The 23,752-nt window shown below is 46.7% G+C and overlaps 1 protein-coding gene across 1 annotated transcript in view; it reads left to right on the top strand.

Annotated features, from left to right (window-relative positions):
• The first annotated feature begins 11,082 nt into the window (after positions 1-11,082).
• The window catches only part of Srl (sarcalumenin), a 43,467-nt gene continuing 30,797 nt past the window's right edge, over positions 11,083-23,752 (top strand). The window contains exon 1 of the mRNA XM_021632444.2: positions 11,083-11,143. Within this exon, the coding sequence (XP_021488119.1) occupies positions 11,083-11,143 (61 nt within the window). The remainder of the gene's footprint in view (positions 11,144-23,752) is intronic.

The following is a 23,752-nucleotide window of genomic DNA, read 5'->3' as shown; positions in this document are numbered from 1 at the left end:
GGTATCAGGCAGGGGTTTTGCATTCTGTTTTGAGGGTTTGATGACACTTTTTAGTCACAAAGACATATTTAATACTCAGATATGCCACTACCTACATTAAGGTTGGCCCTCCGAGCTTAGGCTTGCTTCACAAACCTAGAAAAGTAGACCTTAGAACAGTCAGGGGTAAATGTCCCAGCAACTCCAAACAGCACACACTTCTTGTCCTTACATAGCTCTGACAGGTTCACCTTCTTAGACTTCCCTTCAGACGCCTCTACAGTGGGCCTGGTTACTGATGTGCAGCTCTAACCACAGGCCGGCTGTGGCCCATCCTGCTGTTTCTTAAAGCCTATTCTAACCGAGGACAGGTGTGGCCTCAAAGGTCCCACCAAACAAGCATCTGATTGGCCCCCTACCTGCCTGTCAGCACCAGTTTGTTTGTTTTCTTGTTTTTTTTCCAAGCAGGGTTTCTCTGTGTATCCTTAGCTGTAGATAAGGCTGGCCTTGAACTCACAGTGACACAACTGCCTCTGCCTCTGCCTCCCTGAGTGCTGGGATTAAAGGCGAATGCCACCTTGACTGGCTGTTTGTTTATTTTTATTGCACTAATTCTTTGTATGGATACTCCATTATTTATTTATCCATTTACCTAGAGACAGACATCTTAGATTGTTTCTAATTGATAGCTATTGTAGCTTCATTTTTATAAACCCTGCCCCTTCAATGGATTGTGTCAATTTTCCAGCTTAGCCACAAGTAAGTGACAGCTCATATTTGTCCTATGTGGTTGATGATCTCTTTGGTGGTTGTTTCTTTGAGATCAGGGCTGGTTGTTCTTGGTTTTCTCATTGGCCTTATTTTGAGTCTCTTTTTAGGAATAAGCTTTGTGGGAATGTTTTCTTTCTGCTCTAAGAATGTTGTCAAGGACCATTACATTATGCCTTGCTGCCTTTATGATTATTCTCAAGAAAATTCTTGTTGAGTCTCAGTAGCAGGAATAATTTTATTTCTCCTAAGCATGTGGTTTGTTCTTATTTTAAGGACACTGAATTGGGCCTGTGGTCGTATGCACATGTTAGGTCTTAAATACACAGTCTTTTTTTTTCCTCCTAGACTTCCATTTTCTGTGTGTGTGTTTTTCCTGCTTCTCTTCTGCTGCTTGGTAATTCTTGCTATATTTTATGAATTATTGGCAGCTATTTTTATGCTTTTCTGGTATAGTATGACACATTATAAATATGTGCCCCTTGTGCTGTGGTTTGGGCAGAATAACAGAGTAATGTGTCAGCTCCATAACATGTTTGAAGAATCATCTAGTGGTGGTGGGGGGGTTCTTTCTATGACCTTGGTCTCTTTAGCAGTGACTAACTGGCCCCAGGCCAGTCTGTAGAGCCCATGGAAATCTTCAAGCAGCCTCTTGGAGCCAGCCATCTGGCCATGCTGCCCTTAGCGTCAGATGTTGGTCCTGGCTCCACCCTGTCCCCATCAGAGCTCATTCTACTGTCCCCCTGACTCATCTGTCTCTGCTTTCATCCTTGCTGTTGAATGTGTGGCATTTGTCTTTTTCACGTGGAGTTCTGCTTGCCTGTCCTGTCCTTTAATCCTGGGGGGGGGTAGGGTGGACCCCACTCTGCCTTATTCCTTCTGTTTGTTGCCCTGCTGAATTGCAGGTTTTTTCTGTTGATGGACAAGAACATGTGCTGACTGAGAGAAGAGGGTGGGACTCAGGCAAAACTGGTATTACATTTGACAACTGTGCAAAGGAATGAACTCCTCAAATGGGTTCTCTTTCCATCACACCCCTGGTATTGAAAAAGGAACCAGGACTGACAGCTGCAGCGTTTCCTGAATTAGGTGGCCCAGATCAAGGCTAACTCCAGGCTGCAGCCTATCTCGGTGCACATTCTCAAGATGAAGATTGTGTGTGCTCTTCTTCAAAGAACAGAGGTTGTCCTCAACATATTTCTCCCATTAGCCTCTGCCCTGTGGGAAGATAATGCTCTGGAAAGTGTGGATGCACAGAGAGTTGACAAACTACTCTCTGCAAGAAAAGAAAATGCCACCAAGGCTGGACATGTGGGGTGGATTCCTTGCCATCCAGGGAATGGCTCTGTGCCTTTTCTGTAAGATACTGAGGCAGCAGGTGGGAAAGAGAGTTGCAGCATTGCTGATCCTAAGTCTGTACTGTATTCAACAGTGGAACCATTTTTCTCTAAGATTAGACATCTCATCACAGTGTGTATTCAAATAGACTGGATGAATGTGTCAGATTGTGTGGAAGGAGTTCCCATATTGGGTGAGAATTTGGATTCTTCTAAGACTGATGACCTAAGGTTACCAAGACAAACAGGATAACCCTTTTAATATGTGCAATTAGTCAGATGTTGTAGCTCACACTTGTAATCTCAGCACTCAGAAGATGGAGGCAGGAGTATTGCTAGGAGTTTGAGGCAACTTGGAATACACAGTAAGTTTTAGGCTGGTCTGTGATACAGTATAAGGCTCCCCACCCTACCCCTGCCTCTGTGACTTTGTCTCTATGTCTTCCTGCCTATTCTGGAGCTTACTTTCAGGCTGGTCTTGAACTTATAGAGATCCACCTGCCTTTGCCTCATGAGTACGAGGATTATAGGATTATAGGTGTACTCCACCATTCCCAGCCAGTAAGAGACACTTTAAAAATCCCCAAATTTGAATGAGATAGCTTAGTGGGTAAAAGTGTTACATTAAGTGTGGTGACCTAAGTTCAATCCTCAGGACTCACAGTAAAAGGAGAGAACTGACTCACCATAGTTCACTGTCTTTCACCCTTGTGCCCTGGCATCTTGTACACATCTATAATAATAAATAAAATACTAAAAGATGCCAAGGCTGGGCATGGTGGCTCACACTTTTAATCTCAGTTGGAGACAGGAGGACCAGGGGTTAAAGGGTCATCCATGACAGCATAGTTTGAGACTAGCCTGGGATACTTGAGACCCTGTCTCAACCTCCCCCACCCCCAATGGAATGTGCAACAGATGCAAACTCAAATGCTGCCTAAGTTAAGGTCTGACAATTTCCTGGATCCTTGAGGAATGTTTGAGCCTGACAATCTACCAAATCAGCTACCCAAGATAGACCAACCTACAGATGCTGTGTGCCAGGACCATAATGTTCTAGCACTCAGCTTGCTGGGCTCTGTGGCCCTTCACATTGTCTCTCACCCTGCTTCTGCCATTCAGTGCTCTTCACACTAGGTGTTAATTCAGTGTGCTGCATTCATGACCCCTGTTCTTTTTTTCTTGTTTTCTCTCTCTCTCTCTCTCTCTCTTTGACCAGGCTGACCGAAGAGATCCTCCTGCCTCAGCCTTGTGAGTGCTTGTGTCACCACTACCCAGCATGACCTGTGTTCTTTTTTGTTTGTTTGTTTTGTTTTTTGAGACAGGATTTCTCTGTGTAGCCCTGGCTGTCCTGGAACTTGCTTTGTAGACAAGACTAGCCTTGAACTCACAGATCTGCTTGCCTCTGCCTTTCAAGTACTGGGATTAAAAGCTTGCACTACCCACTGCCTGGTCATGACCTGTGATCTTAGTGAGTATATGGGTTAAAGTTAAAGGAGAAGAGCCAGTGTGCTCGTGTGTAATCTCAGCACTTGGGAGCTAAGCAAGGGAATAATAATTGAAAGATCAGCTGAGGCAACATGATGAGGCTGCTTCAGTTACCAGAAAATAGCAAGGAAGCTTGATGTGGCACATGCTCATTACACCAGCACTTGGGAGGTACAGGCAGTAGACTCCCGTTTAAGGTTAGCTTCAAGTATGTATGAGTTTGAGGCCAGCCTGGGCTACGTGAGATCTCAAGTGTTTTACAGCAATTCTGTTAAGGTTGCTAACAACCAAAGAGACGGGTCCTGAGAGGCCACCCACCCTCCCTGCTATCCCGTGTGCATCTCCAATCCCTGTTCCAGGTGTTTTCACACTAGACAAGTGGCAGTTTTGTGCTGGGACCACTTTAGGAGGAGTGGCTGTATGAAAGTGAAGAGGGAAAAAAAGGGGATAGAGGACAGGGAAGCCCTTGTTCAAGCAACTGAGATAGTATGTTGGCAGTGGTTCTTTTTTCCCTAGTCCTCAGCTTCCCAGAAGCCCATGCTTCTATGGCTTGACCTGTTGTTGAAAACAGCCTTTGTTCAAAGCCATCACTTACTGGATAAATTCCTCATCACTCATTGAGGTTTGTGTAGGATTCCTAGACTCCATACATGATCCTGATAAAAAGATAGGGAGATGTTAGACATGGAAGCCATAAAGTGCTTCCTTTATAAATTATTTCAACAAACCACAGCCCCAAACTAGCTCACAGATTGTTCTCACAGAGAAATTCTTTTGAGTGCACATCCATTTGGTTTTGTTATCTATGGTTACTCTTGTGAAACTTAAGCTTTTTGCCCTCTGGCCCTTTATGGGAGAGGCTGCCGATCCCTGTTCCAGGGGACTGGAAATGGGACTTGAGTGGCTCAAACCCATGTTCTTGTTGCTTTTCACATTTTTTATCTTGTGTCGATGTGTATCTATGTGTGGGCGTGTGAATGCTTTGTGGCTCATGTGGAGGTCAGAGGAAAGCTTGCAGGAGTTGATTCTGTCCCTCCACCGTGTGGTTCTAAGGTTGTCAGGCGAGGCGGCATCTCACTGACTCTCACGTCATGTTCTTAAACACACTTCTTCCCTTTTCATCTCTGGAATGTCAGCTTGAGACTGTCAGGAGCAGGTGTACATGAGGACTGGCAGCTTGTAAAATGGAGCTGAAACTACCATGTCCCAGGATTCCTCAAGGCTGAGCAGAGGCCTTGAGGTTCTGAGTTTCCTGGTGGCAGTGGTAGATGATATGACATGGTATCAGGCAGATTTCTTACAGCTACATAAGGTCTATTTGAGAATATGTGATTTTAGAGTTTATTTTCTGTTGAGTCTGCCCTTTTAATCTCTTGTTTTCCACACAGAGTACCCCTTTTCCTCTTTAAAAAGTTGTGGAAGCAGCCAGGCATGGTGGCACATGCCTGTAATCCCAGCACACTGGGCGGCAGAGGCAGGTGGATCTCTGTGAGGCCAGCCTGGTCTACAAAGTGAGTCCAGAACAGCCAAGGCTACACAGAAACCCTGTCTCAAAAAACAAACAAACAAAACCCAACAAAACAAAACTTGTGTAAAAATACATAATATCCATTTACTGTTTTGACTTTTTAAAGATTGTTTTTAATGTTTTTTATTGTTTTTACACAAATTTCTACTCTCTTTGTATTGGGGTGTGTGGCAGTCAGAGAGAACAGCTTAGAGCACCTAGTTCTCTTACTGCCAAGTGGGTTTTGGGGCTCCTCAGTTCATCAGGCTTGGCAGCAAGTGCCTCTACCCACTGGTCCATCTTATCTGCCCTGCTTGATTTAAACCGTGGTCTTTGAGCTCAGGCTGGCCTAACCTCAGTATGTAGTTAAGGATGACCTTGCTCTCCTTTTCCTCCTGCCTGGTCTCCCCCTGTGAGAGGATTACAGCTATGTGCCATCACATCTGGCTCACTCATATTAAATAATACACACTTCTGTGCCAGTGTGTTCACGGTGCACGAGTGCATAGTTTTCATTAATGATTGAATTCTGGGCTTCACAAATGCTGGACAAGTGCTTAACACTGAGCTACACTGTCATCTTGAATACATCGCCTTCTGTGTGTCTGCTTAGTTCTAGTCTACATGATTATTGAAGGTACCCTCATATAAATGGAATCATACGGGTCTGCTAGGGGTTGCCCTTTGCCTCACACCCTCACATCACATGTTGAATCTCAACCCCTAGCACCTTAGCATGTGACTATATTTGAAGATAGGGCTGATAAAGAAGTAGTTAAGGTAAAATGAGGTCATTGGAGTGGGCCTTAATCCAATCTAACTGGCATCCTCATAAGAAGAGATTAGGCACAGACACAGGGAAGACCATGTGAGGACACAGGGGAAGGTGCAGCTTGCAAGCCAAGGATGAAAGTCTCAGAAGAAACCAATCCCGCTGATAGCTCAGGCGAAGCTTGCCAGCCAGAATTATGAGACAATAAATTTCTGTGATCTGTGATCTTTTATAGTAGCCCTAGCAAAACAATACATTATCCTTCTTTTACTCAGTGTAACATTTACTTAAAGGTTGACAGATGTTGAAGCTTGTGTTATAGCGCCATTTCTTTCTGTGGCTAAGTAACATTTCATGGTGTGGAAGACCTACATTTTGCTTCTCTGTTTATTTGCTGAGAGACTCGTGGATTGTTTCCAGCCTTTGGCTGTTGTGCACTGTGCTGCTGTGAATATGATGTGCAGGTGTCTGTCAGACACACACTAAGCTTCGCATCTCAGAAGTGCTGTGCTAACTGTAACTTGCTCTTCTCGCTTAGGTTTCAGTTCTCGGGACCTGTGTGGACACTTGGGTCTTTCTTGTATTTCCAAGACGTTGTAATCTTCATTCTCTGATGATGTCCACTCTGACAGAAGGATTTGCAGGTGGATTAGTAAGACAGTTGGGCTCAAATTCACACAGCACTGTCTTGGTTGTATACTACTGAGCCAGCTACGTGGCTTCCCTGACCCTTGAATGTGTATGAGCCGGTAAGGATGGGTCACTTCTCACTACCTGAGAGACACGCAGCCCAGAGAAGGCACACCTGTGACCAGGTGTCCCCTCCCGTCCTTCGCACAATCACTGTGAGACTCCGCGGTGTGGTAGATTAGCAGGGCAGCGGAGGCTTTAGGAAGAGAGCATGAAGGCTTCAGAGGTGGTTTAGTGATTAGGGGTGCTTGCTGTACTCCAGAGGCCCACGTTGCCTTCTAGCACCCATCCTGAGTTTTGGTTCACAACTTCCTGTACCTCCAGCTCTGGGGGACCCAGTGCCTTCTGGTCTCTTGGTAACCCACATACGACCTACATGTACATGCACAGACATTAGTTAAAAAAAATTGTTAGCTTACAATTTGCAGATGAAATATTCTGGCAAGAGAGGATGTCATGGTTTTGAGTCTAAAGCTAGTTGTAAGTCATAATTCTTTCTCAGGTCATATGACTTGAACAAGGCATATTGACATTAAAGGTGATTTCTTTTCATCAAAGTCTGTCTCTTTGCTTTTTTCTTTTCTCCTCCTACTCCTTCTTCTTTTGTTTTTCGAGACAGGATTTCTCTGTGTGACAGCCCTGGCTGTCCTGGAACTCGCCTTGTAGACCAGGCTGGCCTTGAACTCACAGAGATCTGCTGCCTCTGCTTCCCAAGTGCTGGGATTAAAGATGTGCACCACCATGTTCTGCCTTTCTGTCTGCTCTTCTGGAGGTCCTGAGTTCAAGTCCCAGTAACTACATGGTGGCTCACAACCGTCTGTAATGTGATCATCCCTCCTCTGGCCTGCAGGCAAACATGCAGACAGAACACTCATATACATAAAAATAAATAAATAAATAAATAAATAATAAAAGATGCCTGACACCTTGATTTTTGATCCCTGAGACCTACTTGATGGGTAAAGAGAACCACCTCCCATAAATTGTCATCTGGCCTCCACAGACAAACCATGGCACGAGTGTCACACATACACATATTTACACAAACACCTTGGATTGACTGGGTGTGGTGGTGCCTTTCCTTAATCCCAGCACTAGGGAGGCAAAGGCAGGTGAATGTCTAGATTATAGGCCAGTTTAGTCTACACTGGGAGTCCCAGGTTAGCTAGGATTACGTAGTGAGACACTGTCTCAAAAAACAACAAATGAATGGGAGAGCTGGCTTAGTGGTTAAGACTATTCTTGTATAGGACCTGGGTTCAGTTCCCAGCATTCACATATTGGCTCACAACCGTCTCTAACTCCATGTCAGGGGATCTGAAAGCCTCTTCTACTTTCTGTGACACAAGGCATACACACGGTGCACAGGAACACATGCCAGCAAAGCATCCATAGACATAATAATAAATGAATCGAAAAACAAGCAAAATTTAAAGTGGTGGCAGGTAAAGATTATCAGCATTTACCTCAAGTTTCAAACGGGAACACTTGAACTGGAATAACTTTAAAAAGCAAATGCAGGCAAGTGGTGGCGGCACAGGCCTTTAGTCCCAGCACTTGGGAGGCAGAATTTCCACATGGAGAAGCCCTGTCTTGAAAAACAAAGCAAAACAAAACAACAACAAAACTAGCTTTTCTGGGAAATGGTGATAGGACAAATGAAAACCCATATGTAAAAACTAAATTGTCCTCTTGGTCTCTTCATCTGTGCGTGTGTCTGGAAGCTGGAGAAATGGCTCTGCAGTTAAGAACTTGCTTTTGAAGAGGACCTGGCTTTGGTCTCCGGCACCTACATAGTGGTTCACAACTATCTATAACTCCAGTTGCTAGGGAGTTGGTACTCTTTTCTAGCTTCCAGGGAGACCATGCACCCATGCAGTTCACTTACATGCATGTGGACAAACAGTCATACACAGAGTATAAGGAAATCCCTGGGCACCTGGGAGGCAGAAGCAGGTAGCTCTCCGTGAATTCAAGGCTGGCATGATCTATGTAGAGTTGTAGTACAGACAGAGCTACATATAAGGTCCTGGCTCACAGAGAGAAAATATCAAGGAAAAGCTGTGACTTTGAGGCAGTTTTTAGGTAAGATGTCATTTTTTAAAAAAAGATTTATTATTTATACAGCACTCTGCCTGCATGTGTGCCTGCACACCAGAAGAGGGCACCACATCTCAATATAGATGGTTATGAGCCACCTTGTGGTTGCTGGGACTTGAGCTTGGGACCTTTGGAAGAACAGCCAGTGCTCTTTACCTCTGAGCCATCTCTCCAGCCCAAGACATCATTTAAAAAAAAAAAAAAACCTAATTCATAAAAGAATACTTGATAAATGGCACTTGATAAAAATAGAGAACTTCTGTTCCTTGAAAGGTGTTTAAGTGAATGGAATGATAAGCTAGGAAAGAATATTTGCAAGTCATATTATCTGAGAAAGGCTTTGTATCCAGCAAAAGGGCAAAACTGGAGAAAACATCTTATAATAAGTGGACAAAAGATTTGAACAGGCATTTCATAAGAATATATCAAAGACATAGTAGGTAAGTGAAGATGATATTATTAGTTATTAGGGAGATGCAAATTGAAACTGCAGCGAGATGGCCCAGCGGGGAAAAGGCACTTGCCACTGTTGACCTGAGTGCAAGTCCCAGGGTCCAGGTGGTGGAAAGAGAAAACTGTCTTCTGACCTCTTTGTGCACCACTGCCTGTGTGCGTGCTCACACAAAAACAGAAAAGTTGTGTAAGAAGTAAACCCTGCTGTGAGTTAAACCTGTACAGCTAAAGAATGACTAAAGGTAGGGGCCAAGGCATGGCTCAGTGATGGTGTTCTAGCCTAGCATGGGCAAGGCCTTGAGTTTCATTCCTAGGACCACATATCCAGTGTTAGGCTGGGGAAGGACTGAAACTCAAGTGCACTTTTGGAAACATAGCATAGTACAGTCACCTTGGGGAAAGTTTAAACAGAGATCATATGTCCCAACTGCTTCACTCCTCGGCATTCACCCAAGAGAAACGACAGCTTCTATCTGTACATTGGTAAGCATACAAATATTCATAACATCTTTACTTTTAATGGTTTAATCTTAGAAACAACCCACATGTTCATCAGTAGGTGGGTGGATAACCAATTGTGGCTTGTTCTTAAAATGGGAGTTAAAAAAGAACGAGCTATTGATACAAGTCAATAAATCTCAAAATTGTGCTAAGTGAAAGAAGCAGATAAAGAACAGTGATTGCATTTACAGCCATGTTGTAAAATGCAAACTAGTGTGTACTGACAGCAAGGAGATTGAAGGCTGCATGACTGTGAAGGGAAGAATCTGCTCATTATCTTAATTGTGCTGGTGTATATGACATTGCAGACATAGGTCAAATTTTATCAGTTTGTACCCTTTATATAGGTACAAACTGTGTGTGTTGTGGTATGCTAGGCATGATGGCACACACCTTTGATCCCAGCACTCAGGCGGCAGAGCCTGGCAGATTCCTGAGTTAAGGCCAGCCTGGTCTACAAAGCAAGTTCCAGGACAGCCGGGCTACCCAGAGAAACAAGAAACTATATATGGTATATTTTGCATTGACTGTATATCAATAAAGCTGCATTAAAAATGTAAAGCTCAAGGGCTAGGGATATGGTTCTGTGGTAGAGTATTCTGGCATGGTCTAAACCCTACGTTCAGCTTCCAGTGCCGTAAAAACAAGTTTTGAGAAATGTAGAGTTCCTAGCACAGAACAGATACCCATTTTACTTTTAGTTCATTTGCTCCATGGCCAGTTGCTGCCTCCTCCCTTCCTTGTAGCACTGTCCCCTTAGCCATACCAGCCAGCATCTGTTGTCTCAGCATCCTATAGCTGGCTTTCAGAGCTACCAGGAGCCCAGAGAAAGACTGCATTAAATAGCACTTTGCAGAGGTGACTGAACATTCTGGAGCCCCTGCCCACTGGAAATGGATCTGTCTCTCCACCTCCAACGACATCACGTCACCCAGGCGCTTCTCTAAGTCCCCTTTTTCCCTCTGCTCAGCATTCTCTGAACAGAGGCCCTGGAAGGATAAGCTTTGTAGTCATCGACCTCAAAGGTCAGATGTCATGGGTTTTCCTATTTGCTAGATTGCAGATCAGTGACTATCAAGTAGGATTGCTTTGGATTTGGCTAATAAGTCCTTCATTTGGAGGAAGCATTTCCAGGTCCTTGACCTGTCTGAGACTTTAGGTCAAGTTAGTGAATATTCTAGGAAGACTTTAGTTCCTAACTGCTGGACTCAGCCCAGGGGCCATCTTTATCCCCCTAGCCCCTACCTAGACCAAACGATCCTGGGCATGTTGGGAGAGACCACTACTGTGCTCTGCTTCTGGCGCTGGGAGCCTAGGACAACACCTGCAGTAGTCCTCGGGGGTCTGGGCGTCTTCCCCATCATGTTTGCCCAGTTGCCCTAGTGACTGGGTGACCCTTCTCCCCCGCCCTCCCCTGCCTGCTGTGGCCGCCTGCACCCACCATATAAATAGAGGCGAGGAGCAGCTGGGCTCTCTTGGCAGTCACCATGAAGGCGCTGCTCCTGCTCGGCTGCTTCTTGGCCTCGCTGCTGCTTTCAGGACAAGCAGGTATGCACGCCCCCTGCACAAGCAGCTCCCACTGTGCCTTTAATGTTCCCCAGATTTTGCTGGAGTGGGGGGCTGGGCTGATGGCAGAACTTCGCTTCTTGCTGCCCTTTTCACAGGGGCCTGAGACACAAGATGAGGTGCTAGAGAGAAGTGGGGGGCTGGTTCTAAGAAGAAACGGGAGCAGGTGGTTCAGAGGTGTAGGCCAGGTTCAGAGAATGGAGTCTGGCTGGAGCGTGCTGGTGACAGGACCCCCAAAGTCAAGCCCAGAGGAACTTCTGAGGTGATAAAAGTAACAGTCTTGGAACTGGAGGGTGTCTGAGCTACCCTCTTAGTGGGAAATAGGACAGAGGCCTCTGCTCCAGCTAGTGACTTAAGTTGGCATGTTCATGGACAGAGTGGGACACCATAGACGAGGCGGGGAGTCGTTTTGTGAACAGGGCCAGAATTGGAGTCGGGATGGTGTAGAATTGGACACAAAGTTGAGAACTGTCGATTGTGCTGGAGACAATGGGGCAGAATGCAGAGACGAATAGAGGAGAACCTGCACAGGGGCTCCTTCCATCACGGAGGGGGCTCGGCTCTGCACAACATGGCTCTCCTTTGACGTCTCAGCACTTTGTACGGCAGAGGCGTTGGCTTGGGCTGCAGCATGGGGGTTATTTATAGGCTGCAGAGGGGACGCCGAGCATTTTGCCACCTCTCCTGTTCTTAAAACTCCTAAGGCTGGCTTCCCCTTGGGGATTCTTTGGGGAGGTGCTCCAAGATTGCCCTTAGGGACCTAGGACACCCTGGTTTGTCTCTTTCACAAGCACTTAGTCTTCGTGAGATTTGTGGGTCTTCGTCTTAAATGTTTTTAAAGGTTCACTCTCATGAGACTGGAGCTACGGAGGTGCAGTCCTAGTGAGAGAACAGGCATTATGAGGAGAATCTTTGGGGGATGCGAGACGTGAGGCTGGGGGGCTCTGGGCCATTGAGCTTGCTGCTGGGCCCTGCCCTTGTCTGCCCTTGAGTTAATTTGGTCTCTGTGGGGCTGTGGTGGCTGGAGTGGTGAGTATTCCAAGCGGCTGTCAGGTGGCTAAGTATGGAAACAGTCCTGTAATTGGATCCTGAAGCCACTGCCACTCTCTCCTCTTCCCAGCCCCTCCTCTGCTGGGGCCAGCCCCAGCTGCCCCCTTGAAACTTCCACACAGCAGAACCCCAGGAATTTCTGTCCTTTTAGGGGGATCTCTTGTTTAGTTTTCTTCGTAAAGAGGGAACTGGATATCCAGAGTGTTCCAGAAGCTCTGCTCAGTGCTCTTGCTATGGGGAAAAGAGGCATGAGTTATGAGTGACGGTTTCTCCAGGCTGTTTCCTTCTGCACCCAGCAGTGTGTGCCTGACCCTGCCTGTCTTATCAGTGTATAAATTCCCCTGCCTGTGTGTTCTAACTCAGTTACTACTACTCTGGCCGGTTGTTAGTGGTGTACCCTGTGGTGGCTGCTGCTTGAACTCAGTGGGAGGTTACCAGACACCAGATGGTTTCCCTAAGCCCTTATAGTAACAGTCTTTCCTAGCAGGTGATTTCCCCCAAGAATTTGCCATCCTGGTTACAGGTCTTTGAACTGACCTCCTCTCCCGACTCTTCCCCCGTTGTTACCTCCCATTTCACTCTGCCCTGGGCAGGAAGAAGCAAATGCCTTCTCTAGCTCTACCCCCTTCTAAGGGTAGGAACCCTGGAGCACAACCTGTCTTATCTTCCCTGCATTGCTTCCATGTTTCCTCTAGACTGGGTGGTATTCTGAAGCTCCTATTGCCTCTTTTTCTCATTAGGAGGCCTGGCACCCTGTTTCTCTAGCCATTACTCACAAGTACCTACACCAGGAGCAGCCATGGGCTCTCATCATTGGACACCTCTGGTCTCCACCCTTGTCCTGCTGCCCCTTGTTCTTTATAATAACCTGACTTTTCTCCATGGGCTAAGGACCTAGAAGGGAGCTAGCTTCCATCAAGAACTCTAGAAATAGCCAGGTGGTGTTTGTGCATGCCTTTGATCCCAACACCGAGGAAGAGGCAGGAGGATCTCTGTGAGTTTGAGGCCAGCCTGGTTGGTCTACAGAGCGAGTTCCAGGACTACACAGAGAAACCTTGTCTCGAAAAACACAAACAAACAAACCCTAAAATGATTTAATCAGCGCTTTCATCGGACAGTGAAGAAAAGGAAAACCCAGAGAAGGAAAGGGACTTTTCCAGTCAGTGACAGAAGCACACGTGCCAGCGCTGTTAGCACGCCACTGGGGGATTGTGTCCCTCCCCTGCCTTCCTTCAAACCATATGGGCAAATGTGGAAAGGGCTAGGGGATAAGGCCACCAGGAAGTTTCTGAGAATGTTGCTTCAGATCCTTTGACTCCCTGGAGGATTGGGTAAGCTGGTGATGCTAAGAAAGCAACTGTTAGGGATGAAGCCATTGGTGTGTGTTGCTAAAGGCTGATTCATAACGATTGTGCTTCTTGTTCCCTGATCAGGGATCTGGGTTTTTGTGTTCATTTATCTCTTCCGTACCATCCCCAGCCATAGTTTGCAGATTTGACTCTTCTCTGACCCCACTCTGTGATCCCAATGGAAAGCAGTTGGTGTATGCTGGGAGTGCCAATTCTACAGGCCTAGGGTGATGAGGCCATGTCACTCCCTGAAGACACAGGTTGCCTCCTCTCTACTGTAAAGCTGGTCTATCCAGAAGGAAACTTTCTGTCTCTTCCACAGGCAGTTCGGCTGTTACTGCGTTCTGTTGGCAGTGAATTCAGGGTTTCTGGGGGGAGATCTGGCCTAAAAAGCCTTTTTAGTTCCCAAAGTAATGTCCCGGATACTAGCTTGTAAAAGCTAGACAAGCCCATAGGGTGCATCTTGTCTTCCAGTTTCTGTGTGGAGCTTGTGAAGTGCTATGCCAGCATATGCTTATGGCTTCATCCCTTTGAAGTAGCCACTGCCAGGCAGTGGTAGCACAGGCCTTTAATCTCAGCACTCAGGAGGCAGAGATAGGCAGATCTACAGAGTGAGTACTAGGGCAGTCAAGACAACACAAAGAAGCCCTCTTTCAAAAAATCAAAACCAAAACCACCACCACAACAAAAAGAAATAAATTGTGACACCTTTCCTAGACGCTTGGGAACCATGTTCTGTTTTTGTCCCATGTATGAGTGTTACAGTGAAGGACAAACAGCTAGTTCATGGTAGGTCAGAACCAGAATTCAGGTCTCTTTCCTCCTTGCCCTGTGCTTTTGCTCTCTTATCCCCCAAGGGAGGTGGAAAGAAGGCCAATTGCAACCAGCTGGCCTTTTGGTGTCTGCTTGAGAGAGTAGGCTGAGAAGCACCCAATTCCTGTGGACACTAAAGGAAGACAAGATGGCTGCTTCTGCTGCTGGCTTGGCCTGAGAGAGGAATGTGGGTGCTGGCTGGAATGAAGGTAATGGCTGGGAGAGTGCTGTACAGGACAGGGTCTGTTGCTGTGGGGATGGGCACATTCTTTAGTCTTAACCCAAATGTAAGCCTGTCACACAATGTTGCTCAAGGATTTGAAGCCATTCATTCACACAGCTTGCAATACTTCATTATTTTATAAAGTCATCCTGTACTTATTGTGCCTGCTGCTTGTTAAGTATGATGCTGGAGGAATTCAGAATTTTGGCATACCTTTGGCCTAAAAGGAAGGAAAAAGACAGCTTCCTCCCTTCAGGTGAACTGGTCTGATAAGATACTGTCATAATGGACATTTGAGAAAGTGAGAAGCTCAAGCAGGGTTTTTGAGCTGAGTAGAGCAAGGAATGTCTTTTTTATGAAATTTATTGACTGGGGAGAGACATGCACGCGCCATGGCATGTACGTAGAAGTCAGAGGATGACTTTTGGGAGTCTTGGCCATCTAATTAGTGTCATCAAGCTTGGCAGCAAGCACCCTCATCCCCTGAGCCATTTGCTGGCTCTGAGGAGTATTTTTAGATTAAGGAAGATGAAGCTGGGCCTTGAGGAAAGGAGGATCCCGATATGCGAAGGTAGCAGGAATGTGTGTAAGGAGAGCAGAATGAGCCCACCTTATTGAGTGAAGTGTGAATGGCCTTGAGAAGTGGCTGAGGAGGAGGCTTCATTCTGTGGACAGTGGGTGGCCATGGGGACTCTGAGAAGATGTATTTGGTAATGCTGGTAGGAAGGAGCAGGACTGGGGAAAACGGATTAGTCAGCCATGCCAAGAATGTAAGCCAGAGAGCATAGAGCCCAGCAGACTTGTGAGTAGGAGGAAGAGGCAACCCTGAGAGAGTTAAGGTTCAAAAACCAGACTTCTCAACCTGAGCAGGGTGCAGGAAGCCCTGACAGGCTCCTTTTAGGTCACTGGAGGAACTGACAGAAGAAGACATTATGCCGTAAGAGGGAACACATCCTAAATGTTGAGTTTAATGTGATGTTAAAGGACTTTCATTGTAGCACTCAGGAGACAGTGGCAGGTGGATCTCTGTGAGTCTGAGAACAGCTTGGTCTTCCTAGTGAGTTCCAGGCCAGCCAGGAGTGAGACTGTGTTATCCATACACAAAGTTCAGTTTGGGTCATTTTGAGTGCCATAGACTATGGGACATCTGGATGGGGATTAAAAGTGGTTAGAAAAATGAGATTAAACCAGGTAGGTTGACACATACTCATAATCCCAGCACTTGGGAGACAGAAGTAAGAGGATCATGAGTTCAGGGTCATTCTGGGCTATATAGAGGGTGTCTGTTTTAAAACAAAGGAACAAAAACAGAGGAAAGATGGGATTAGAGCCTAGAACTAGATGAAAACCAGGCCTAGAAATGCAGAGATACAACTCATCTAAACAAAGAGCAGCAAGGCTGGGAAAGAGGGAGCCATTGCAGAGGGAGAAAATAAGACCAAGAACTAACCTTTGAAGAACACTGGAATTGAAGATTAGGAAGAGGAAGAAGATAATAAATAAACAAGTTCAGAAAGATGGAAAGAGATACCAGGAGGGAGAGAGAGTAGCCTGGTGGCCAAGGGAAAGGATGTCTCCCAGAGGAAGGGGCATTCAAGGGGATTAAATGTAACAGAGACTCGGGGGACAGTGAGGTGTTGATTTTGACAACCCAGAGGTCACTGGCAGATTATGAGGGATTTAAGAGTATTTAGTGATCACATAGAGGCAACATATTTAGATGTGGGGAGTTAGAGATTAAGTAGGGTGGATAAAAGCCAGTAACAGAATTCGGGGCCAGAAGTATTGCAGACGTAGAGAAACTTGAACACTGAGCATGTTTCTGAGCCAGTAGGGAAGGATCCTGTGGAAAGAAGGCTGAAGAGCACAGGGAAGGACTGGGGTTGTGCCTCAGTCAGTGGAGTGATCGCACAGCATGCATAAGGCCCTGGTTCAGTCCCTGGCGCCACATACAGGGCTTGGTGGGTGAAGGCAAGAGAATCAGGAGTTCAGGGTCACTCTAGGCTACAAAGGGAGTCGGAGACAGGCTGGACCAGATGAGACCCCAACTTGGGGGAAAAAAAAAGACAAGAATGAGATAGTAAATGGGATGTCCACATATCAGAATACTCAAGGAGGACACGAAGGGCCTGAGGGTACTGTGGCGCTAATGAGAAGCACCGACGTGGACAGATGCCGTGTTAGAATCAGCCTCAGTGGCCCATGTTATCCAAGGGACTGAACTAGGAAGTATGCCTGTAGGATCCTGGCTTACGTTGGGGATTTCTCTAGAATAGTGGTTCGCAACCTTCTTAATGCTGCAACCCTTTGATAGAGTTCTCTATGTGGTGACCCCAACCATAAAATTGTTTCGTTGTTACTTCATAACTGTAATTTTGCTACTGTTATGAATCATAATGTAAATATTTTTGGAGGTAGAGGTTTGCCAAAAGGGTTGAGACCCACATGTTATGGAAGGCCACAGAATGGAGAGCCAGACAAACCTTCTAAGAGCTCCGTGTAGTTAGGGAAACTTGTTACTCTGAGCTTGAGTTGAAGCCAAGCCAGTCTCCACTGTTGAGGAAGAACCGTGAGGTACCTGGAAGAGGAGGCTGAAGGTGAAGCCATAAACCAGCATTTTCATCAGAGTGAGTCTTTGTGAAGGTTGTGGGCCTGCCACCTTCAGTCAGCGCAACTTGGGTGGAAAACAGACTTGCCTCTGACTCCATCACCCAGGATGTATGTGTACTTAACAAATGCCTGCTGCGTCTGCTGTGGGTGAGGCACTGTGCCCACCTGGATTCATTTTTAACGCGGACACTGACGGGGAGGTGCATGGCCTGCATCCCCTGGACGATAACCTTGCTACTGCTGTGGAATGAAGACAGGCATCTGGGCCCGGGTCTCCCCATTGTTTTCATCCTGGCTGGAGGCCTCTATCCTCATGGAGAAAGCGGAGGAACAAGAGGATCATGTGGATGGGTAATGTCCTTCCTTTCTGCCTTGGGAGCACTGGCTCCTCAGAATCCCCAGCCCTCACCTGCCTTCTCAGAAAGGCATTACAGCTGAAGCTGCCTGTCTTTAGAATGCATCCACCCTGCAGGGCCCCCGTAATCCTTTGTCCACCTGCTTCTCTACCTCCTGCCGGCACTGGCTCTGTCCTTCTCTTCTACTACCTATGTTGTGCAGCATTCCTACCGTATGCTCACATCAGTGCAAGACCAGGGCTCAACAGCTAGGATTGTCATTCTTAGCTCAAGGAATGCATTTCTTTCTTTTTTGGCGGGAAGGGAAGGGAGGTCAAGACTGGGTTTCTCTGTGTAGCCTTGGCTGTCCTGGACTTACTTTGTAGACCAGGTTGGCCTTGAACTCAGTGCTGGCATTACAGGTGTGTGCCACTGTGCCGTCAAAGAATGAGTTTCTAAGGTGAGATTTCCCATTGGTGAGCACGGCCTGTGGAGCCCCCTTACTTACAATACAGAGAAAACAGGTCATCCCTGAGTTCGGAGTGCAAAGGGGCTGAGCTGTAGAGAGGACCTTCTTCTGCCTGGTGCTGAGTAAGAAGAATTAGAGCCACAGAGAGAATAGCTGTAGGCCTGTCAAACTGGATTTGTTCAGTGCTCCAGAGGTCTCAGTCCCTTGGGTCCATCCCCACCTGGTGTGCTCAGCAGGAGAATTATGACAAACATAATTTAGGGGACAAATGGGACTGTCAGATTCAGCTGAGTTTCTGGAGACTGGTCCCTTTCCTGTCTACTGGGACCTGACTGCTGTGTTTCTGTAGGACTGAGGAGTTCCCCACCTCCACCCCATGACAGGATTCTCTGTGTATCCCTGGCTGTCCTGGAACTTGGTCTTGTAGACCAGGTTGGCCCCCAATGAAAAGCTCCTCCTGCCTCTGCCTTCTGATTGCTGGGACTAAAGGCGTGCACCATTGTGCTTGGCAAGGAGTCTCAGTCCATCTGGTTTCAGCCTCTTCCTTTTCCACTCCAGAAGGTGGTTTTACTTACAATCAAGGTTCCAGGTCCTTTCCACCTCGAGGGACATGCCTGTCCCTTGTCAACTAATATAGTCACTCTCCTTCCCAGAGCAGCCATTCCTGAGCTGCCTAGTTGCAAGATAGAAAACTTTCATGGAGAATCAGAATTCCATTGTCAGAATTACACCAGAAAGTGCATTACATTTCATTTATGACCTGAATATAATTAGTTAATAAGCAGAGTTTAGCCAGCATTTAATCAGAATTAAAGGGCTGAGAGCTCAGCCATTCGCACCTCCACGGCCGCTTGCCTTGTAGGAGGTTTTGACTCCATCTTACCGGTTCTTCCTTGGCTAGTTTTGGTGAGGTATGCTTTCGGCTGCCCCGGGATACCCATGCCCATGGCCAGAGTCTGAGGACACTGAGAAGACATTGATGCCAGTGATGGCCACCCTGGAAGTCTGTCTTCCCTGAGATGATGCAGTGTGGGTGCAGGAAGCAGGGGAGCCAGCAGTGAGGCCAGAAGGTGTCTGTGGGACACTGCTTAGCAAAGCGAGGATTCCGGGACCCTGTAAGGGTTTTAGAGCACAGTAAAGAGCTTTTCTTCATCCACTCTGTCCTGGGCTCTTGTGTGCACAGCCTCTGTGCGTTCCTGTTTCTTCCCTCAGTTTGGAGTATGCTAGGTACTGTGTGGGCGTGGGCTATATGCCAGCCTTTGGGAATAGAGAGCAGCAGAATAGGGAACCTCCTTTAGTTAAGGAGATTGGGGTGGGTTCTGGTCAGGATGTGATCAGGAAGAACTGTGAAAATGCAGCAAAACGACTGAATTCTCTGGGAACTTGTGTGCATGCAAGGAGTGGGGGTATTTTACCCCCGAGGAGGGGGCGCTGAGGCAGAAGCGGGGTCTCTAGCTCTCGCTGATCCTTCTCAGACCTTCAAGGTCCTGGCAGAGCCACATGCTGCAGGCAGGAATGGACTGCATCTCTGCCTGAAGAGCTGACATTCTATTTGGAGAGATGACTTGCACTGTAAAAAAATGTGACTGACCCCCCCTACAGCCTACACTCTGCTTGGAGTACAGAGGATAGTTAGAAAGGTCGGCTCCATGGAGGGGGTCAGCCGCACTTGTCGGAAGGGAGCAATCATCAGACCATCTGCTTCCGGAGGGCAAGAGACTGCGCTTTTATTATTTATTTTTCATGCATGTAAATGAGGAGGGTTTTGTTTTGTTTTGTTTGTTTTTTGTTTTTTTAATTCATGGCTTTGTTTTCAGTTAATATGACCAGCCAGTCCACAAAGATTAAAAGGAAAATCCCAGAAACAAACAATTCATAAATTTTAAATAACTTTTGTTTTTGAAACAGAGTCTCACTGTACTGTATAGTTTTGGCCCAGCTGGCCTGGAACTTGCTATGTAGAATAGGCGGGTCTTGAGTTCACAGAGATCCACCTGCTTCTGTCTCCCCAGAGCCAGGGTTAAAGATACTACAAGACCACTTTATAATTGTCTAGTTAATTATTAGTTTTATTGTTACTATTTTACTATGTTCCCACCCCCTCACAGGGCCTCATGCGTTCTGGGCACGAACTCTGCCACTGAGCCAGATCCTCAGTTCATGGTGCCTAATTTAAATTTTATTACATTAATCTGGGCATGGTGATGCATGCCTTTAATCCCAGGCAAAGGCAGGTAGATCTCTGTGAGTTCAAGACCAGCCTGGTCTACAAAGTTCCAGGACAGCCAGGGTTATTACACAGAACATAACATACCCCCCAAAAAAACATGCCCCCAAATTGTTATCTCTCTGTGCATGCACACATGTGCACACATGCCATGGTGAATGTGTAGAAGTCAGGGGACAACTTGCAGGGTCAGTTCCCTGCTACCATGTCGAGTTCTGGGGCCAAGCTCAGGTTGTCCAGGCTTTCCAGCAAACATGCCTAACGAGCTGTCCGGTTGGCATCCCACCTCCTGCTTCTGAAGGCAGGTTCTCAGCTCAGCCTGGCAAAGCTCTCTATGGAGCCCAGGACGGTTTTGAACTCCTGATCTCGCCTGCGCCTCCCAGGTGTTGGGATTACATGGGAGTACATCACCATCTGATTTTATGTGACACAGAGCATGGAGCCCAGGGCTTTGTTCATGCTCGGCAAGCACTTTGTTAAGTGAGCTATGTCTCTAAGCCATCGCTGTGCTTAATTTGTAAATTAAAACCGTATGGGCCAGTGGGATGGCTTAGCAAGGAAAGTCATTTGCTGCCAAGCTTCGTCACCTGAGTTCCATGCCCACACCTCAGATGGTGAGAGTACTAACTCCTGCACATTGCCTTCTGACCTCCACACGTGTGCCATGACATGTGCGCACCCTCCTCACCAACAAATAAACACACATAAATAAATGAAAAGTTTAAAATGTTATCATAGGTACAGAAAAAAACACAGCCTCTATAGAATCCAGTACTATATGAATTCTATACTATATGAATTCGGCCTTCACGGGGACCTGGGGACATATCCCCTAAAGACCGGGGTACTGTTGTATTGTATTGCTAATAGTTAGCATGGAGCTTGGCTTGCTGAAGGCATTTAATAATGTCTAGTGAATGAGCAGATGATCTGTGTAAGCAGAGTTATCTACAGGCAGGGGGGAGGCTCAGAGTTTCACACTGGCAGGAACAGGGTGAGGGCCACACTGTTGGAATGGCAAGCTCATATTCCGGGGAGACAAGGCCACCCTCATGAGCTGCAGCCAGGTGGGAAGGCCTTGAATGCCAAGCTAAGTGGCGGTCTCCCTAGCCTGCTCTTCTTTCAACTAGACCCACCCCCTTCTCCGCCCTCTCAGATATTTTTGGATCTTTTTAGAGCAGGGACAGCTCTGAGTTCAAACAGGTGCAGGCAAAGCCTGGCTTAGAGTTCGGTACTTACAGGAAGTGGGTTATGCTGGGAGCTCAGCCCAGAACCGAGCCAGGGGAGAGCCCTGGGGCTTGGGAGTCCCCTCCTTCCTTCCCTCCTCCAGCAGGACACTGCCAAAGTACAGCCCCTGGTCCTCCTCCAAGCGGCCATTGGGTTAGAACCTAGCACCCAGTTGTCTCCAGTAGAATTTTCCCTAGATGGCAATAGGTAAAAGTTTGTCAACGCCAGACCCTTCCTTGGCTCCTCTTCTTCCTCCCTCCTCTTCCTCTTCCTTTCTTCTTTTTGTTAACAGTATCTCTATGTGTAGCTGGCCTTGAACTCACAGTCCTCCTTTCTTAATCCCCTGAATGCTGGGATGATAGACATTTACTACCATACCCATACTCACTTTGTACCCATTTCTTTTTTTTTAAATAATGTTTTGTTTTGTTTTATTTTATTTTATTTTATTTTATTTTATTTTATTTTATTTTATTTTATGTGCATTAGTGTGAAGGTATCAGATCCCTTGGAATTGGCAGTACAGACAGTTGTGAGCTGCCATGTGGGTGCTGGGAATTGAACCTGGGTCCTTTGGAAGAGCAGACAATGCTTTTAACCACTGAGCCACCTCTCCAGCTCCTGTACCCATTTCCTTGCCTATTAATTGGGGATAATAATACTTAAACTATAGAGAACATGGGGGATGTGTGATTAAAGTAAGAATAAGGAAGCTGGAGTCAAGGAATAGGGCAGTTGGTAGTGTTTGTGCAGAGTCCCGGCTTCATCCCTAGCACCACATAAACTGGTCATGGTGGTGTGTGCCTGTAATTGCAGCACTTGGGAGGTAGACACCGGGGGATGAGAAGTTCATAGTCACCCTAGAATCCTGGGATATGTAGTGAGTTTGAGGATACACGTTGGGATGCACAAGTCCCTGTCTCAAAATAAAAGATGTTTATCAGATGCTTAAAATAATCTTTGAGCCAGGCTTGATGGCACACACCTTTAATCCCAGCACTCATGAGGCAGAGGCAGGAGGATCTCTGTGGTTCGAGGCCCGCCTGGTTCATTCCAGGACAGCCAGAGCTACAAGGTGAGACCCTGTCTCAAAAATAAGTTCTTTGATGTTCGATGCTTTCTTATGCCAGCCGGGCTGTGACAGTAGCGGAGCGCTCTCCCTGTCAGCATACACTGCCTCTTGACATGTGCTACCAGTTTCCTCAACTGTCAAGGGACAAGAACAGCTAAGGGAGTTTATCAGCCCCCTCCTGCCAGGGCTGTTAATATCGTTGGGATTCTCTGTCCTCAAAGAGCTTACAAACCAGGAGAGGGTTAGTCCGTACTCATGAGATGAACAGAGAACCATATAAGGTAGATGGAATCAGGGACTAAAAATAAGTAGCCAGGGAGAGCAGTGAAGGGGGAACATTTGTCAGGCAGACTCCACGGCTGGGAGGGGGTGCTCAAACTAGGTTTCAGAGCATGCGGGTGCCAGGGCTTTAGGGGTGGGGGCTGGGGTTTGGAACTAGTGAAGTCTCATCTGGCTTAGTGTGGGAGATTAGGCAGATTTCAGAGGGCCAGGCTCAGGTGTTGGCTCCTATGTCCTTTTCCTGTGGTTGATGGGTACATTAAACATTAAACAAGCATTAAAAATGTCTGGGTGCTCAGGAGAAAGAATCAGGTAGACATCTGTGAGTTCAAGGTCAGCCTAGTCTACATAGTGAGAACCTGTCTCAAACAAAACAAACCCCACAAAAGTATTCTTGCTCAGTTCAAGGCAGTGGCAGGGCTGTACTTCTGAAAGTCCTTGTAGAGGAAGCTCTGTGCTTTTTCCAGCTTCTTGTAATCCTCGGTGTTTCTGGGTTCTGGGTTTCTGGGTTCTGGCCTCACTGCTCCAGTCTTACCTCTGCCTTCTCTCCTGTCTGGGCTTCCTTGTTTTCTTTGTTTTTGTTTTTTTGTTTGTTTCTCACCATTTAAAGATATTAAAGACATTGGTATGGGGCTCATCCTAATTAGCATTACCTCATCTTAATTAATTACATCTACAAAAACAATAAAACGATGTTTCCAAATAAGGTCACATTCTCAGGTCACAGTGTGTATGAATGTCGAGAGGGCACCATTCAACCCACTGTAGTTTCTTGGCTGTGAACCTCACGGTGTCTAGGGGTTACAACCTCCAAATGTTTAGCTCTCGTGTCGTTTGGTCAATAATCTTCTGCTGGGCGGAGGGCACCTGTTGTCTTGGCCTGACTGCTGCTGTGGCCCCCACAATGACCCAATGGCTAATTTGGAGCTCTTCGGAC

The sequence above is a fragment of the Meriones unguiculatus genome, chromosome 11 (genome assembly GCF_030254825.1).
Source record: "Meriones unguiculatus strain TT.TT164.6M chromosome 11, Bangor_MerUng_6.1, whole genome shotgun sequence".
Taxonomy (NCBI): domain Eukaryota; kingdom Metazoa; phylum Chordata; class Mammalia; order Rodentia; family Muridae; genus Meriones; species Meriones unguiculatus.
This window is presented reverse-complemented; position numbering and strand designations above follow the sequence as displayed.